General features: G+C 37.4%; 1 protein-coding gene across 1 annotated transcript in view; it reads right to left on the reverse strand.

The window, feature by feature from the left end:
* Nucleotides 1-19328, reverse strand: part of DCC (DCC netrin 1 receptor) — a 1221566-nt gene that overhangs the window by 80564 nt on the left and 1121674 nt on the right. Inside the window, exons 23-24 of the mRNA XM_025365180.1 lie at nt 9104-9266; nt 285-511 (exon numbers count right to left, since the gene is read on the reverse strand). Of these exons, the coding sequence (XP_025220965.1) occupies nt 285-511; nt 9104-9266 (390 nt within the window). The remainder of the gene's footprint in view (nt 1-284; nt 512-9103; nt 9267-19328) is intronic.

Here is a 19328-nt window from a genome sequence, read left to right on the forward strand (position 1 = left end):
TAGGATTCAAATTTCTGTATTTCCCAACTGTCCTACTTCCAACCTTAGAAAGTTCAAGAATTATTAAAATTATAAAAGAATTATTAAAATTATATCAAGCCACAGGATGATGAAGAAAGACATATAATTGGTTAATCAAATTTATATTAGATTCTTTTAACGATTGATAAATGACCCATAATGACATGCAAATTAGTGGGGAAGACATTTCCATAAAATGAGTGAAAAACTCCCTTGGGTTCAGAATGGTATGTTTTCCCTAATGCCAGTGAAAAGGTAATTACCTGAATGAGAGGTGCTTTTGCTTCCCAGTTGGGTTTCTGACTGGCTGTGGCTGACTGGTGTGAGGTCTTGGCAACTCTGGATGGGAGAGTCCCTTCCTGCAGGGTCAGTGCCAGATGGCTTTTCAATATTTTTCATCTCCATTTCTTCATGATGGATCCAAAGATCAGGGGGTCGGAGGTCCTTCTGGCTGCCCTTCCTTTTGCCAGCACTGTGGGTGGCCCGTTTCCTATGGAACAAAGTTAGAAGGCAAATGTGAGAGCCTCTATTCAATGGCACTTCCTCTCTTTCATCAGTCAATTCAAGTTAGAAGCAGAAAAAGAAACAAAGGGACTCGCAGAATGAGCCTTGTGAAACCCAGGAATTGGCAGACTTGTCTTGGCTGCCTTTCCTCTCCCCTGCCTGGAGCTTCACCACATTATAAAAGATGCAGTGCTGAATCCCCAAGGCCTCGGCTGCCTGGCAGAGAGCTCCTCACTCCAGCTTTAGTGGCTGCAGATTCATGCAAAGGTGACAATGGGTTAGATGGAGCCATATGCCAATCTTTGGAGCTAGGCATAAGGTACCTGACGGCAACATCTGTTTAGGAGATAAATGAGGGAGTTTCTGTGAAAGGGCAAATGGAAATAAAAAGGCCAGAATTTATGCCAATACCTAAGATGAGAGCTTAGAAGAAAGTCTATACCTCAGCTGTATAATTTAATGTGCAACTGGGAAACTTGTTATTTGAAAACAAAAGCCTGCATGAGGACATTCTTAGGACACTAAAACGCTTTTGCCTTGGCATCACTGAGTGTCCAGATTCAAACACAGTGAGATACATCCTTTGAAAGGAGAAGAACACAGTTTGGAAAAGTATTTCACATGGTTCTTATTTGCTTCAATAAAGCTTTAACAACCATAAATATATTTTTTGGGGTGATAATCTCTTCTTGAGGCTAGTGAGATTAAATGTTCCCTGTGTGATAAATAAAGTAACACAATGTTCACGTTAGTCCTGCAGCAGGGGGTCAGTAAACTATGGTTTGCAAGCCAAATCTGCCCACAGCCTAGTTTGGTAAATAAAGTTTTATTGGAACATGGCCAAGCTCAATTATTTTTGCACTGCAATGGAAGAATTGAATAGTTGTGACAGATACTATATGGCTCAAAAATCCTAAACAATGTATTATTTGGTCCTTTTCAGAAATAGTTTTTGACCCTTTCCCTCATTTTATAACTGTTAAATCTCTACTTGTAACTTCTATTTCTTTTAAAATAATAACACCTCTTGAAAGAAATAATGCAAACTGTTAAAATCTAGTTTTGACAGCAGACCAGAGAAGCATCTACTTCCCAATTCCTTAATTTGCAGTTAACAGTTTATTATAATAACTACCTTCATGGTTGCTCAACGGTTCATACAAGCTACTCCCAGGAAAACACCTGTAACCTGTGCAAAGTCATTGGAGTGGCTTTGGTTTTCCAATGATGAATAAGTAGATTTGTAAATATTAGGTAATGAATAAATATTTGGTAGTTAATTTGTTGAATTTTCCCTGACATTCTTTTTCTTTTTTGTCTTTCTTGAAGTATGTTGATGAGGATAGGAGATAAAGAACCCCAGACCTAGTATCTATTTTGTATTTTAGCAGAGAAAAAATAACACTATCTGCACTTTGCTGATTTCCTGATGGTAGCCCCACAATGTTTTAAAACAATGGTCTGAAATGACTATTTTCCTGTGTCTAAGATAATAACTCACTGCTAACCATTTATTCCCTGAATTCATTTCTGCATACTTCACTTGCCCACAGCAAACTGATCTGCAACTCACACACAGCTCCATGTGTAATCTACTCCTGGTAACTTCATAGAAAATGTAGTGTCATTCTCAAACTTGGATGTTTCACCCAGTAATCTCTCTTTCTAGAAGATCAAAATGCTCAATAACTTAACACCAGCATCTGTATGGCTGTACACAGAGAAGTACCGGTTCCCAAATCCAGGAAAACATACCCAGGAAAAATACATTATTTAACTCAATATTTAAATAACCTGGAATAAAGAAAGTAGTCAAGAGAAAATTGAAACCAGCAATAAATTACAAATTCTTGTTTCCCCTTGCTTACATGCATCCCTTTTTATTTATTCATTTATTTGCTCGTTTCTATGACTTCAGTACCAACCAGCCCCAGATGGCTTCTGTTTTTAAAAGAGTTCCAAACCTGGCAGAACCTTTTTGTATGTTGTGATTCATAATTTCCACTGGGGAAGAAATTATAATTCCTCATAAAATGAATAGGCATTTTTCTGCTGGATTTTAATCAGATCAAGACCATTTCTAAGAAACTGCTCAACCATCCAGCTGACTGTCAGTCAGGAAGCCAAAGATCTCTAAAAAGACTTTATTTCCTTTTTGTATTTATTCTAACCATGACCATCTAACCACTTTTATTTCCTATCATATCTCTTATTAAAGGAGAAATCTTTGGCCTTGGAGAGTCTCTCTTTCTTTTGTCCCTCCAACCTCTACCACAGCAGGTTTGTAATAAAACTAACATGTGCTCATAATTAAATTGTCTGAAATTTGTCTTAAAGCCTACAGGAACAGTGGTCACCCTGACCTTCTGCCCATCTGTTGGTTCTTGACACGACTGCTGCTTGTTGCAGCCCACGGTTCCTGTGTCTCACCATTAGATTCTTCAAAATGTGTATTCAGATGCTCCTAGTGCTGTGGTTGCCAAAGTGGGGTCTCTAAACCAGAGGCATCAGCACTACCACTGCCTGGGAACTTGTTAGAAATGCACATTCTCAGGCCCCACTGCAGAACCACTGAATCAGAAACTTGGTTGCAGGGGGCAGTATGTCTTTTAACACTCTCCAGGCGAATCTGTCTAAAATTTAAGAAGCACTATCATAGTGAATTATTTGGTTTTGTTTGTATTTTTAAAGCTAGTTTTTCTATTTGACACAGAGTATTTCACATGTTTGTCCCCTCTGTAAATACCAAATGTATCTTTTCCCTCAGGTACCAGTCATCTTTCTGCTTCTAAAATAGCCCTAGAATAGGAGAGTCTCCTTCTACCCCAGGTATTCTTGATAAAGGCAAAGCAAAGAACCCTCCCAGGCTCTCTGCTTTCTCCTTCTCACATTATGGCAAAACTTTCACAGCATGGTCAGGTACTGGTGCTCTATTTTTTGTTTTGTTTATTTAATTTCTGCCCACTGTGCCTTCAAAATCCTACTTACTTACAAATGACTTATTCTTTAAGTTTCCTTTCCAGTCTCTCCTTAAGGAGAGACTGACCATCTCAGGTCACTGTAATCTTAGTGTATCTAAATCATTTCCCTCATCTCTCTCTATACCACTCACCTTGGCATTGATCACTGTGTGTCTTATTGAGCTGTCCAGCTGCTCCCTTTGTGATAATTCAATTCCTTCGGTGATAGTGGAGCAAACTCTATTTCCTTCACTTCTTCAACATCATCCATTGTTTTACAACACTTATTTATTTATTCAATCAATATTTACGGAAGATTGACTATATGTCAAGAAATGTGCTAAGTCCTACAAATGTAAAGATGGGGGGAGGCACTGAAAGCTTAAAAAATGATTTTAACATGGCATGGCTCTTGGGAATTTCTGCATTGTTAGAATGAGGAGCATGCACTGTGGCATGACAACTTGTGTGCATGAAAAAGTAGAAGGGACCAAAACGTAGGAGGCCTTGGCCCAAACAGATACATTTTTAATAATATCAAGAAGTCAATGGAAAATTGCAAAAAGATTTTTAGCTTGAGAGTTAACATTAATCAGATTTGTTACTTTGTATGATGCAGACCCCATATAAAGCACACAATAATTACTTGAATTAAATAATAAGAACTGCTTTCCATTACTGACATGCAAGTATTTATCTGAAAGCTTCTTCTCTGGTTCTGTATTGGTTTACCCATTCCTTACTTTATACATAATCTAGTACTCTAAGGGGAGTTTTTTTCCTTTTCACTTTTAATTAGTATGTTGGGGAAGTGAATGAGTAAAAAACAACATTGATTGAGTGTCTATTTTATGCAAGACTGTGTCCATTCAAGTTCTAAAATCCAGCTATTATCATACAGGTTATTTTGGCACATCATAATAAATTACTAAGTTCCCACTATGGACACAGGAATTGTCTACTAAAGTTGTTCACAACTTTATTAGGCAGATGAATAAAGAGTGCTATACTAATTCCAGTGGTTAAGACATGCCCATCATCTGATAGGGACTGAGGCAGGAACATTCTGCCCCACCAGGGGTTTGGGGGAAGTCTTCAGGAAGGAAGGAGGCTTGAAGTGAGTGTGAATAAGTAATTACAAATTAATCAGAAAAAGATACATTAATAAGTATAAACATTTCTCTGCTTTCTTTCCAAATCTTTTCCAAAGGCTTCTAGCCCCTAATTGTCCATTTTGATTATTTTTATTCCACTAACTGCTATTAAAAACAAAACTAAAAGCTTGTATTAGAAACCCAGGTCAAATTTCAGATACTCAAATATATCTCAGAAAAAATTCTGAGATGGAATTAAGATATACTGAAGCCCTATAAGGTAGCTGATACTTCAAATCTCTACAAGGTGAATATTGAAAACCAACTAAAATGTTAACAAGTGAAAAATCAGTGAAAGTGACCTATAGTACTTAGAATACTATAGATTTCATTTAAGAGCCTAAACATTTCATCGTCAGTACTAAAAATAATTATTTTTGTCAAGATTTGAATGCAAACTAATCTTTAAAACTTGCTATCTACACGTCAAGTCAAATAGAAGGCTCAGCCAGCCAGTGGTTCTAACAAGTACACCTTGTGTTTTATTTACATGTTTAAATTTAAAGCATTCAGACATGACTGCAGATCACCAGGTAACTGCCTTAGAAATGTAATAACCAGGCGGGGTGCAGTGGCTCATGCCTGTAATCCCAGCACTTTGGGAGGCTGAGGTGGGCGGATCATGAGGTCAGGAGATCGAGACTATCCTGGCTAACAAGGTGAAACCCCATCTCTACTAAAAATACAAAAATTAGCCGGGCGTGGTGGTGGGTGCCTGTAGTCCCAGCTACTTGGAAGGCTGAGGCAGGAGAATGGTGTGAACCTGGGAGGCGGAGCTTGCAGTGGGCCGAGATTGCGCCACTGCACTCCAGCCTGGGCAACAGAGCAAGACTCCATCTCAAAAAAAGAAAAGAAAAGAAAAGAAAAGAAAAGAAAAGAAAAGAAAAGAAAAGAAAAGAAAAGAAATGTAATAACCATGCATTCTAGATCTCCTGGATTTGCTCTATTTAATATATTTTGTCCTTAGTATCTGTGGATAAATTCTAACTTATAACATGTGTTCCATATGTTGGGCAAGAAAATATTACTGCCTTATAAAAAGCAGAGAAACAGGGACAAAAATCAACTTAATTTTTTTTTTTTTTTCTATTTTGAGACAGGTCTCACTCTGTCACCCAGGTCAGAGTACAGTGATGCAATCATGGCTTGCTGCAGCCTCCACATCCCAGGCTTAAATGATCCTTCTACCTCAGCCTCCTGAGTATTTGGGACTACAGGTGAGCACCACTATATCTGGCTAATTTAAAATTTTTTTAGAGATAAGGTCTCACTATTTGGCCCAGGCTGGTCTCAAGCTCCTGGTCTCAAGCCATCCTCATGTCTTGGCCTCCCAAAAGGCTGGGGTTACAGGTGTGCCCAGCCTTAAGTTTTCATAAAATATAATTTTTCTGTATTAGATGTCATACGATAATCTCACTAATAGAAACTATGGAAGGGGTCTCTTCAAAGTACAGTGGTAAAAAAGTTTAATAAATAACTGAAAAGAAATGCAAAATTATTTGTATTTCCTATTAATTTAAAGTTTAATGCTACCATGCGATTCGATATATTAGAAGTATTGCATGGGAACTTTCTCTGTTTTAAAAGTAGAAGATTGTTACCTGGCTCTGGACAAGTCAACCAACCAACAACAAAAGCTAAAGAGAATGATAGAAAGCATTTAGTCCAAATTATGATTATATTTAAAGAAATTGCCACCCAAGTATGAAGGGTCTTCATTTAGGTGACATAATTAGTTTATTTAAAGAAGCAGTAGACCCAGAACTAGAACTTGTGTACTAACTTTCATTAGCTATTTTATGTAATAAAAAGGAAATCTTACCCACCACTCTGAACCAACTGGATAGCCTAATTGTTAAATATATTTATTTTTTTAAAAGGATCAGGTTTATAAATGTATAAACACTTACCTGAATAAGATATTACTGAGAGTCCACATAACTTTTTCAATTCACTTGGATGTAATTCAAGTACCCCAACAAAACTCAAAGAAAAATTTATATTCTCTAGAACCCCAAAAAGAGATACTGAAGAAGCTCATGAATGCGTTTTCTACTTCACCTTATTAATTATGTTAAAGTCCAGTTTTCTAAGAACTTTGGAGGGGATCTCATTTCTATGTCAGATTGGAATTGATTTTGCTTTCACCTGCATTATGCAGTTTGTTCTGAAGGGCTCAATTGTGGTGATGCAGAGGAGTAGGGGTCCTCAATGGAACAAACAACAAAATGAAATGATAGTTCAGAAATAACTTGAAGGAAACATTTTATTTCTGTCTATGAAAATATTCACACAAAGGGATGAAAAATGAATGCCAACAGATCTGCTACCAAAGAAAGATATGAAACAAAGTGTGAAACACAGGTAATTATTAAAAGACTTTCAGAGTGCAGTAAAGAAAAACCAAACTGAGTGTAAAACTAACTGTTTTTGGATTTTCAGTCATTAATAGAACCATTTATTCTTTAAGTCAGTCCCTAATTTTAAAAACAAGTCATACCAAGGGCTCAGTGTCTCCTTTTTCCAAATAAAGCCCTGAAGCTTTTGCCAAAGTGCTTAGGGTGGGATTTAAGATGATTTGAGATTTTCTCAACATGGCACCAAATCCCACTTTTGCAGATTGAGGAGACTGGTGTTTTCTCTGTGGAGAAACAAAATATATCCAGGAATCCAGTTCATCAGGTCAATCTAATGCTTGAACATTCTTCTCACAGAAATGACACAGGGGGAAAAAAAAAAGGAAAAGAAAAAAAACAGATCAAAAACAAACCAACTCCAGATAGTTTAGTTACATTTGGCTAGTTTAGTGAATGCTTCAATGCCTTGAAAGCAGTTATATGGTAGTCCAGGTGTGATTTTGGTGCCTCCTCCCCACCTTCTTTTATGTGAGTCCCTCTTAACTCTGCTTCAGAGACCTGCTGCCTTGATGTTCCACTGTTCCATGATCGCACAACCCCTTTCCTGAAAATGCGGTGCCAACAGATTGTTCAATGCCTTACTCAATTAGTTACTTTCCCCCCAGAGCCTTATTAACTGCCCGGCACCGTGGAAGCTCTGTGAGTGATTATGACTTCCCAGAATGCTCACACATGAGGCTGGCCCAACCAAGCTCACTCTAGCAGGTTTCTTGCTTAGACACAATGGACCAGCACACCAGCTATCACCAGCTTCAAACTAGTCAAATCTCATAAATGCAGCTGGATAGAAAATTTGTCCTGCCATAGAAATAAATTAAATACAAAGCCTGCATCTACACCTCATGTTACTTTTTCAGTATGTATATCTTCCCCTGTTCTCTTTCTAAACACGTCACTTCAGAGTGCTGGAAGGTAAACTAGAGATCTACAAATGGAGTTACAGGACTTAAAGAAAGACAGTCAGAGAAAGAGAGAGAAAGAGAGAGAGAAAGTGAAAGTGTGAGCTATTAGCCAGAGAAGGGGGAACATTATTTGCTGGAGAATCTTTTCTAGCAAAGTGTAAAGTATACAGTTGTCAAACCAGTCGCCTATGAACCCATACCTCAGGCTTTCAGAAGTAATGTCATGCCTGAGGCCAATGGAAAAACCTAAAACCAAAACTTAAAACTCATGGAAGAGCCTAAGAGAGTCAACTCAGTGAGAGCGTGTAGCTGAAAAAGACACATTGGGCTGAATTTTAAAAGGACTAGAAGGGCAAAGAGGCAGAGAATGGCTAGGAGATTATTGCTGACTCCCAGCACTGGCTGGTGCAGACTAACAGGCAGTTACAGGGTGTTGCTGCAAGGATATATGCTGAATAAAAACCACTTTTCCATTTTAAACTTTGTACTTTGATGCATCATTCTCTGCACGTGCTAAAACCTAAAGCTGCATAATATGAAAGTATTCTTAAACTCCACAACATTTTTTAATTTCTGACAATTAACCACAGAAAATAAATTTGAACCATTTTGAATCTCAGAACTCTCTCTTCTTTCTTTACTACTGCCTCCAAACTAAGCATCCACAGGATTGTAACCGTACAGAGTCTGGCATTCTATGTTTAGTCATCTATCCACCAAGCATTGATTAACTGCCTACAGAGCTCCTTGTAAAAAGTGGTCAATAAGTGCACACAGAGAAACGTATTTCTCAAATCTTGTGTACGTGATTTCAGAGAAGGCCAGAAACAGGGGCATGGTGGAACCTATTCACTAGGTGTTACCTAAGGGACACCTGCCCTCACTTGAAAATGAGAGTGGTCAGAGAAGTAAAAGCAAACAGAAATATAAGTGGGTCCCAGATGGATTTTGTTTGTTATCATATCTGCAAGTCTAGCCTTCACTCACTTAATGATAGGCTTGGAATAGACAAAAAGGCAAGGTTTTGCCAGGGTCAGAAAATAAGGACATGGGGTGAATTATGAAAGAACACAGGAAGAGGGCCATCAAAAATATAACCCCAAAGACGATGACTTCTTTCCTCTTGGGAACCAGCTGTTACCTACTTTCTCTGCTGGGCTGAAGAGCGTCGGGTGCAAATCACAGCCACGATGACCACTGCTAGCACTGTGATGACACCAACAGTGACCACGATGATCACAAGCAGGTTGCTGTTCTTCTGAGGAGTGATGCTGCCGTGTGGAGGGTGCATCTGTCCAATTGGTGGCTCTGGGAAAGGACAAGAAAATGGAGTTCAGGTTTAGGAGGATGTGGCAGAAGTGTTTATCAAGCTCTCTTAGGATGTACAAAGTTCCTAATGTTCTGGGCTTTTCTGAGCTTAAGGGTGGTGATGGGAGTTTGAGGGAAGCAATGAAAATATGAGAGGAAACACCTACACTATTTACACAAGAAAAATGAAAACCTATATCTTCACAAAAAACCTTATAGACAAATGTTCATAGTAGCACTGTTCAGAATAGCCAAAAGTGGAAACAAGCTAAATGTCTATGGACTGACAAATGAATAAACAAATGTGGTGTGTATATATATGTGTGTGTGCGCGTGTGTATATGTATGTGTGTGTGTATATATATACACACATGTGTATATATGTGTGTGTATGTGTGTGTATATATACATGTACTATATATGTGTGCGTGTGTATATATATATGTATATATATCCCTATGATAGAATATTACCCAGGTATAAAAAGAAATGAGCACTAATACCTGCTATAATATGGATTAACTATGGAAACACTGTGCTAAGTGAAAGAAGCCAGACACAAAAGGACATATATTATATGATTCTATTTATATGAAATATCCAGAATAAGCAAATGTAGAAAGACAGAAAGTAGATTGGTGTTTTCCAGTGGCTGGAGAGAGGGGTGAATGGGGAGGGATAGCTAACAGATACAGGTCATACTTTTGGGATGATGACAATGTTCAGGAACTAAACAGCAGTGATGGTGGCCCAAGCTTATGAATACACAGAACACTGATGAAGTGTACATTTTCAAAGCATGAGTTTATGGTACATGAGATACATCTCAATAAAAATAAGATTAAGCTTTCCTATTGAGTGAAAGATAGGGAGAGGAGAAGAGATGATACTTTGTACCATAAGAATTCCTGAGTGACAAGAACCAGAGAGGCTATGGTTTATGAGGAAACACTATTTATTTGATGCTGTAAAAGATAAACTGCTTGATACCAATCACTCACAATTTACCACCATACCTTTGAAGATGCCATCTATAAAGCAATTTAATTTTCAACCTGTCAAAAGCATATGAATCCCACTTAAAAGGAGCCAATAGGTTCAAGAGTGCCACAAAGTCCTAACACAAATGTTTTCCTGCATTGCATCGTACCATGTGGCAGAAATTAAGCAGGTGGAAAATAACAGAATAATAAGACATCTGTGATGAGTTCCTTGCCTAAATAAGAATGGCTAATGACCCTTGACATAGCTTTCTTAAGTCCTCAGTCAATGATAGATCAATTAGAAATACTCTGTTCTATGTCATGTTTGTCATTACAAGTTATACATTTCTTAAAATTAAATATTAGGTTATATTATTTACAAATAATTTAGAAAGTATCAAAAAGCAAGGAGTTTGTATGTTTTCCTATACCTAAATTTGATTATTTTTCTTTAATAACCTATATTAATTTTCTAAACCCATTGAGCAAAATATTTATACCTTCTGAACCTCCGTGCCTCAATCTATATAAACAACATAATACTTATTGTGTGTAGTTACTGAGAGAATTAGAGAAAATACATACAAAACAACCATCTCAGCACCTAATACAGAGGAAGTGCTTATAATAAAATTACATGACTAAAGCAGTAAACAAAATGTTGTCTAAATTTATAATCTACAATAGCATTTGGGATACTTATGGTGTGGACTTCCAGTCTGTAGAGTTTTTTTTTTTTTTTTTTTTTTGAGACAGAGTCTTGCTCTATCGCCCAGGCTTGAGTGCAGTGGCACAATCTCGGCTCACGGCAACCTCTGCCTCCTGGTTTCAAGCGATTCTCTTGCCTCAGCCTCTCAAGTAACTGGGATTAAAGGCATGTGCTACCATACCCGGCTGGCTAATTTTTGTATTTTTAGTAGAGATGGGTTTTGCCATGTTGACCAGGCTGGTCTCGAATGCCTGACTTCAGGTAATCTACCCACCTCAGCCTCCCAAAGTGCTGGGATTGCAGGTGTGAGCCACCACGTTTTTAGGAATAATATTGATATGATTTGGCTGTGTCACTACCTCTCACCTTGTAGTTCTCATAATCCCCATGTGTCCCAGAAGGGACCCAGTGGGAGCTAATTTAATCATGGGGTTGGTTACCCGAATGCTGGTCTCGTGATAGTAAGTTCTCACAACAAGATCTGATGGTTTTACAAGGTGCTTTTCGTCCTTTTGCTCAGCATTTCTCCTTGCTATCCTTCCCCATGTGAGGAAGGATGTGTTTGCTTCCACTTCTACCATGATTGTAAGTTTCCTGAAGCATCCCAAGTCATGCTGAACTGTGGGTCATTTAAACCTCTTTCCTTTATAAATTACCCACTCTCAGCTACATTTTTATTAGCAGCATAAGAACGTACTAATGCAAATACTCATTGTGATAGCTAAATTAACCTGTTCTCACAAGTTAATATAATAACCCAGTACTTGCCTCAAAATTGCAGTCTTTTGACAAGTTGCCTAAGAATCATTGCTTTTGTAAAAAAAAAAAAAAAAAGTCATCAAAACTTAAATAAATTGTAGCTGATTCATTATTATTGGAAACAGAAGTACTTCTGATATAAGTTGAATCTTAGAGGAAAAAACTCATCAAAAGTTTTTAAATAATAGCACTTTCTGTTAAAAAAATTATGATTACAAATGAAAGAAATAGGATTTCCTTGAAGTAATTTTTACACTTACCATAAAAGAATGAAGCAAGAAATGAAAGGTCAAAACTCCCTTTTTTTCAGTTTTACTTATTATTTAAAAAGTTATTTTACAGTAGTATCTCAATATGCCCTTTTTGTACTTAATAAGTTACTAGATTGGAATAAATTAACCTTTTATGTGAGAACTTACAAGGAAGATAGAGATCTAAGATTTTTATAAGCATGACTTAAATGTAACAATTCACTGTTTCTGACAAACTTAGCTTGAATCGTACATAACAGTATCTCTTGTCAACATTTTTAAAAGCATGGTAAACTGAAATTACTCAAATTTCTACTCCTATTTCTTTCTTTTCACCCTGGAAGACATCACATTCCAAGTCAAAAAAGTAACTTTGAATTCTGCTGAATACCAGTGAGATTATATTGATCTCATTTGCCTGGGAGAATGGGGTTCATGAGGACTCCTATTACAAATCTTTGATTGCAGGCCTTTATGACTTCCTCATAAAAGTTCCCATCAGTTTAAAATTTGGCATTCAAGGTCTTTCATTAATCATCCAATCTGAAAACAAAGGCTGAATAATCAGATTACCTGATATCAAGCAGGCAATTATAAAAGTCAAATGCAGTAGTGTCTTTAGTTGCAGTGAATTCTTGTTATTTGCAGGAGTTTATTTATCTTGTTATTTGCAGTGTTCTATAAAGTTGCCACACATGCTAATTAGCGAATACTGAATGATTACCGCTAGGGGAAACACGAGGTTAGCTTCCTGTGAGCCTCTGATCACACTGATTTATCAACCAATTAATATATACTTTGTTTTTTGTGTGTTTCTGTTTAAATATATCTTATTTAATATATAATGTTGATTCATTAATACTGAAACATCCAAAAGCACTATAAGTAATGCTTGAACAAAGTTTTTCAAAATTTGTAGAGAGAACATATTTTCTCCGTGAGTCACATCACACCCTTATTGTGTTTAGGAACCTAGAAATCACTTCAGCACTAAATTTGGGAGCCATTTTAAACAGTGAAGTCACCAACAAAAAGAAAAAAAAAATGGAAAAATTGGCATAAACATACCATAAAAGGGGCACTTTCTTATAGTATGAGGGCTGAAACAAGAAGACAGACTGTACCTTTATTCTGTCCTAGGTGGTCACATGAGCATTGGGCAACCCAAAATTTTTGCAGCTCTGCAAACATCCATGAATGGCCACGAAAGCACTGTGATAATTGATTTGGGGGTTACAAATAAATTTTAACATGCAGGTAAACTCACAATTTCAGATTCTACAAATAATGAGGATCTATATCTTAATACATCAAAAGACTGCTACCAATTAGAAACAAATTTTAGAGCTCCCAAACCTAGATTAGTGCAGTTAGGAGATCTGGGAGGCAGCCTGGCTCCAGAAGGGGCAAGTTACATTACCCCCTTTCCGGCTTCAGTGGGGAAGCTGCATGAAGTCATTCAAAGACTTGTAAATATCCTAGAGGGCACTGTGATGATTTCATGAGATAATGGTTGCACCACAGTGACCACAAGCCCTGTCACAAAGTTGGCACTCGTTAGACATTATGATGTGGCTCAATGAATATTTTGTTTTCCTTTTTTAAAAACAGGGTCTCACTCTGTGACTACTGTTGGAGTGCAGTGGCACAATCAAAGTTCACTGTAGCCTTGAACTCTTAGGCTCAAGTAATTCTCCTACCTCATTTTCCCTAGTAGCTAGGACTACAGGTGCATGCCACTATTCCAGCACAATTTTTAAGGTTTTTTTTTTTTTTCTTCTTCTTTTTTTTTTTTTTTTTTTTTTTTGTAGAGACAGGGTCTTCCAGTCCTTCTGCCTTGGCCTCCCAAATTGCTGTGATTACAGGCATTAACCACCAAGTCCACCCAATGTATTTTATCCTATGTAATGTTCCCAGTTTAAAGGATAAAAAAACTTGTATCATAACATATCTGTCTCTGCTGTTAGCATAATAGTGTGGGTATCCAGTGTTTGAGTAATCAAGACCTAGATGTGTTCCATTAAAATTAGTAAGAAAGGAGTCAAATTTTTTACAATCCCACGGGCATTCCATTTATTTTTTATTTTCATGATGTTTGATTATGGTAAAATGTTTCAGCCTTTTCCTCCTAAATTTAATAAAGTAAATACATATATTTTATAAAGACAGCAAATATTTAAAAAATGGTTTATTAACTTTTGTTTTTATAAAGTTTTCTAGACTGTCAAAAATGTTTTGTATTTCTTATATTTTGCTCTCATAAACACTCTGCAGCAAGCTCACTGATAGACCAAAGCTCTGAGTACTTAATTATCATTGAAAGGAAAGTTAGATATTGACTCTAGGAGCCCTGACTCCTACTTTAAGGACCTGGTCCCCTTGGCACAATGGCTGTAATGGCTGTGCCCCAATAGCTACACAATATCAATAGGCAGGTAAACAATGTGAACATAAGAATGACAAGTTCACTTCTGAGGAAGGAAAGAGGTTCAATGAAAGTGTATAGTTGGGGGTTGAACTTCACTCCTGCAATTGCAGTTTACCCTGATAATGGCTTTATAATTATTAGAACATTTTGAGCTCTACATGTATCGTAATAATTTTATAGGCATTTGAATTTGAACCAAAATTCATATGGCCTTGATCATTTCAAAGTATTTCCCCCTAAAATAAGATGCTGTAATCGATCAGCTGGAAGACAATTCACAGATAATTTAGTCCATTGTTCCCTAAAATAAGATATTTATCAGCGTTATGGGGGTACAGTTCCTTGAACAACTAACTTTTAGAACATATATATTTTTAAAAAAATATTTGGATTTTTAACATGCTGATGTGAACTGTTAATTGCCAGGAGGGGTGGGGCAGAGATGGTAGAAAACAGATTCAATTATTCCATAAATATGTATTGAAGATTCAGTTAGATGTTGGAGATACAATGTTGTAACCAAAAGAAGCATGATTATGGACCTCATGGAACTTGCAGTTTACTAGAAAAGGTAGATATTCAACAAATCATGAGGGAAATAAATATAGGCATACCGCATAAATACTGTGGGTTTAGTTCCACACACTGCAATAAAGCAAATATCATGCTTAAACAAATTGCACTAATTTTTTGGTTTTCCAGTGCATATAAAAGTTGTGTTTACACTATGCTATAGTCTATTAACTGTGCAACAGCATTACATCTAAAAAATGGCACAACTTAATTTAAAAATACTTCATTTCTAAAAAATGCTACTGAACCTTCCGTGAGTCACAGAACTTTTGCTGATGGAGACTCCTGCCTTTATGTTGATGGCTGCTGAGTGATGAGGCTGGGAATTGCTGAAGGTGGGGTGGCTGTGGCAATCTTTTTTCTTTTTTCTTTTTTCTTTTTTTTTTTTTTTTTTTTGAGACAGACTTTTGCTCTGTCACCCAGGCTGGAGTGCAGTGGTGTAATCTCAGCTTCTTGCAATCTCCGCATCCTGGATTCAAGAGATTCTCTTGCCTCAGGTGCCTTTGTGTTGTATTTTCAGTATAGATGGTGTTTCACCATGTTGGACAGGCTGGTCTTGAACTCCTGATCTCAAATGTCTATCCAACTTGGCTTCCCAAAGTGCTGGGATTACAGGCATAAGCCACCATGCCCAGCCTGTGGCAATCTCTTAAAATAAGAAAACAATAAAGTTTGCTGCATCAATTGACCCTTCCTTTCATGACATATTTCTCCATAGCATGGGAGGTATTTGATAGCATTTTACCCATACTAGAAATTATTTTATAATTGGAGTCAATTTTCTCAAACCCGGCCACTGCTTTATCAACTAAGTTTACATAATATTACAAATCTTTCATTGTCACTTCAAAAATATTCACAACATCTTCACTAGGAGTAGATTTCATCTCAATGAATCACTTTATTTGCTCCTCCATAGGAAACAACTCCTCATCTGTTAAAATTTTATCATGACATTGCAGCAGTTCAGTCACTTCTTCAAGGCTCCTCTTATCACTCTGGTTCTCTTGCTATTTCGATCACAGTTACTTCCTCCACTGAAGTCGTGAGCCTCTCAAAACCATCTGTTAGGTTTGGAATCTACTTCTTCCAAACTTCTGTTAGTGTTAATATTTTGACGCTTTCCCATGAATCACAAATGTTCTTAATGGCATCTAGAGTGGTTAATCCTTTCCAAAACATTTTTAATTTACTTTGCCCAGATCCATAAGAGGAAATCACACTTTATGGCAACTGGAAGACATATCTATGAAATATCTTTCTTAAATAATAAGACTTGAAAATCAGCATGACTCATTGATCCATAAGCTGAAGAATGGATGTTGTGTTAGCAGGCATGAAAACAGCATTAATCTCTTACACATTTCCATCAGACCTCTTGGGTGGAGAATTGTCAACGTGCTGTAATATTTTGAAAGGAATCTTTTTTTCTAAGCAATAGGTCTCAACAGTGGGCTTAAAATGTTTAGTAAACCATGCTGTAAATAGATGTGTAGTTATCTAGACTTTGTTGTACCATTTATAGAGCACAGGCAGAGTAGATTTAGCATAATTCTTAAGGGTCCTAGGATTTTCAGAACAGTAAATAAGCATTGGTTTCAACTTAAAATCCAGCTCCACTATCCCCTGACGAGACAGTCAGCCTGTCCTTTGAAACTTTGAAGCCAGATATTGACCTCTCTCTATGAAAGTCCTAAATGGCATCTGCTTCCAATATATGGTTATTTTGTCTGCATTGAAAATCTCTTGTTTAGTGCAGCCACCTTCATCAATTATCTTGGCTAGATCTTCTGGATAACTTGCTACAGCTTCTATATCAATACTTGCTGTTGCACTTCGCACTTTTATGTTATAGAGATAGCTTCTGTTTTAAAACCTCATGAATCAACTTCTGCCAGCTTCCGACTCTTCTTCTGCAGCTTCTCACCTCCATAAATCTTCACAGAATTGAAGAGACTTAGGGCCTTGCTCTGGATAAAGCTTTGGCTGAAGGGAATGTTGTCGCTGGTTTTATCTTCTATCCAGACCACAAAAACTTTCTGCATGTCAGCAATAAGGCTGTTTTGCTTTCTTATCATTCATGTGTTCACTGGAATAGCAATTTGAATTTCCTTCAAGAACTTTTCCTTGGTATTTACAACTTGGTTTGGCATAAGAGGTCTAGCTCTCAGCCTATCTTGACTTTTGACATGTCTTCACCACTAAGCCTAATCATTTCCAGCTTTTAAATTTTAAAGTGAGAGACATGTGACTCTTCCTTCCACCTGGACACTTAGAAGCCTTGTAGGGTTATTAATTGGCCTAATTTTAACAGTGTTGTGCTCAGAGAATAGAAAAGCCCCAAAAGGGGGAGAGAGACAGGGTAGTGGCTGGTTGGTGGGGCAGTTGGAACACACAACAATGTATCAGTGAAGATCACCGTCTTATATGGGTGCAGTTTGTGGTGCCCCAAAGCAATTACAATAGTAACGTCAAAGATCACTGATCACAGATCACTGAGGTAGATATAATAATTTAAAACTTTGAAATATTAGAAAAATTACCAGAGTGTCACATAGAGACATGAAGTGAGCACATGCTGTTGGAAAAATGTTGCCAATCATCTTGCACGATACAGAGTTAGCACAAACCTTCAATTTGGAAAAACTGCAGTATCTGTGAAGCACAATCATGTGAAGCACAATAAAAGGAGGGATGCTTATATAAAATTACAATTATAACTAGTGCTAAAAAGAAAAGTAGACAGGTTAATGTAGAGAGTTATAACAATGAGAATATATGGCTCGTGGTGGGGGCTCATGAAAGGACTCATTTTGAAAGCAACAGGCTGAAGCATGAGTTATTGCTAAGCACCAGCTCCTATTCCTTTAAACAGAACTGAGAGCAGGCTATGTGCCTGGAACACAGTCAGCAAAAGGGATAATGACATAAGAGGAGGCTGGACAGAGAAACAGGACCCAGTTATACTGAGTCTTGTAGATTACATTTAGTTATCCTAAATGCAATCACAGACCCTCTAACGGGTTTCAGCAAGCCAGAAACAGACGTGATTTGTTTTAAGAAGACCACTCTGGCTGCTGTGTGGAGAGGGGTCAGTGGTGGAAGCATGGAGATCAGCTAAGAGGTTACTGAAGTTCTCCAAATGAAAGATGATGATAGTTTGAACTGAGACAGTGGTAATTACAATCAGGCAAAGTGGCCAGTTACACAATATAGTTTGAAAGTAAATGAGTACACCACCAGTTGGGTATGGCGGAGGAAAGAATGAGAGAATCAGGTTCAGGCCTAAGTAGTAGTCCTCATGTCTGAGATGAGGGAAAGGGTGAAAGGGAAGTCTCAACGAGAGAGGAGCAAAAGTTCAATCTTGAATATGTCAGGGTGAAGATCTCATGATAAACATTAAAGAAACAGCCAGAATATTGATCACTCTCTGCATTAGTGATATACGTTTGGGAGCTGGCACATGGATAGAATTTCAATCTATGGGAAAGGATGAGATCACCAAAATTAAGAGGTTAAGACTAAGCAGAGAAGCACTGTCAAGGCTAAAACCTCTACTTTTCAAACAGAAGACAAAGGCCTGGCAAAAGGGCAGGGAAGTGCCACACCACTTCCCTGATGCTTATTTGACAATGAGACACTTTATTTATTGATTGATTGATTTTCTCAGAGCTTCTCAAGAGGATCCATGTATCCTGGAGCAACCTATAGGGTATGCTAATCTAGCTCAGTGGTTTCCAACTGGGAAGATTCCCTCTCTGCCAAGGGGAAATTTGGCAATGTCTACAGACATTTTGGATTGTTACAACATGGGGGAGAGGAAATATTACTGGCATCTAGTGTGAAAAGGCCAGAGATGCTGCTAAACATCCTGAACAGGACATGTGCCCACAACAAAGAAAAATTCAATCTTACATGTTAATGCTAGTGAGCTTCAGAAGCACTGCTCTAGCTTAACACTTTCTATGTCCAGATGAAAATTGAGATCCAGAGTTTAAATGACTTGCTTTGTCACACAGCTCTAAGCTCTACAAAGTCAGGTCTAGAATCTGGGGTTAGACTAGGACTTTTAAAAATCCTTTGGGATAAAGATAATGGGTAGATGATAGGTGAGCAGTCTCTTGTAATCACTGAACTAGAACCTAGGACCTCAGATTGCTCTAGTTATCTTTTCTTTTCATCTGGAAAAAGGCTGTAAAATTTTATTTCCGTATCTTTTCTTTTGCATTAAGATTTCTGCTGAGTATAGCGTTGGGTGTCTTCTAATAGTTACCAACCTTATAATGATCACTTTATAGAAATGTGGGAAGAGTTTCATGTATACTTTATTTACATTGGTTAAAATGTTATTGAATTCTG

This window comes from Theropithecus gelada, chromosome 18, assembly GCF_003255815.1.
Source record: "Theropithecus gelada isolate Dixy chromosome 18, Tgel_1.0, whole genome shotgun sequence".
Classification (NCBI taxonomy): Eukaryota; Metazoa; Chordata; class Mammalia; order Primates; family Cercopithecidae; genus Theropithecus; species Theropithecus gelada.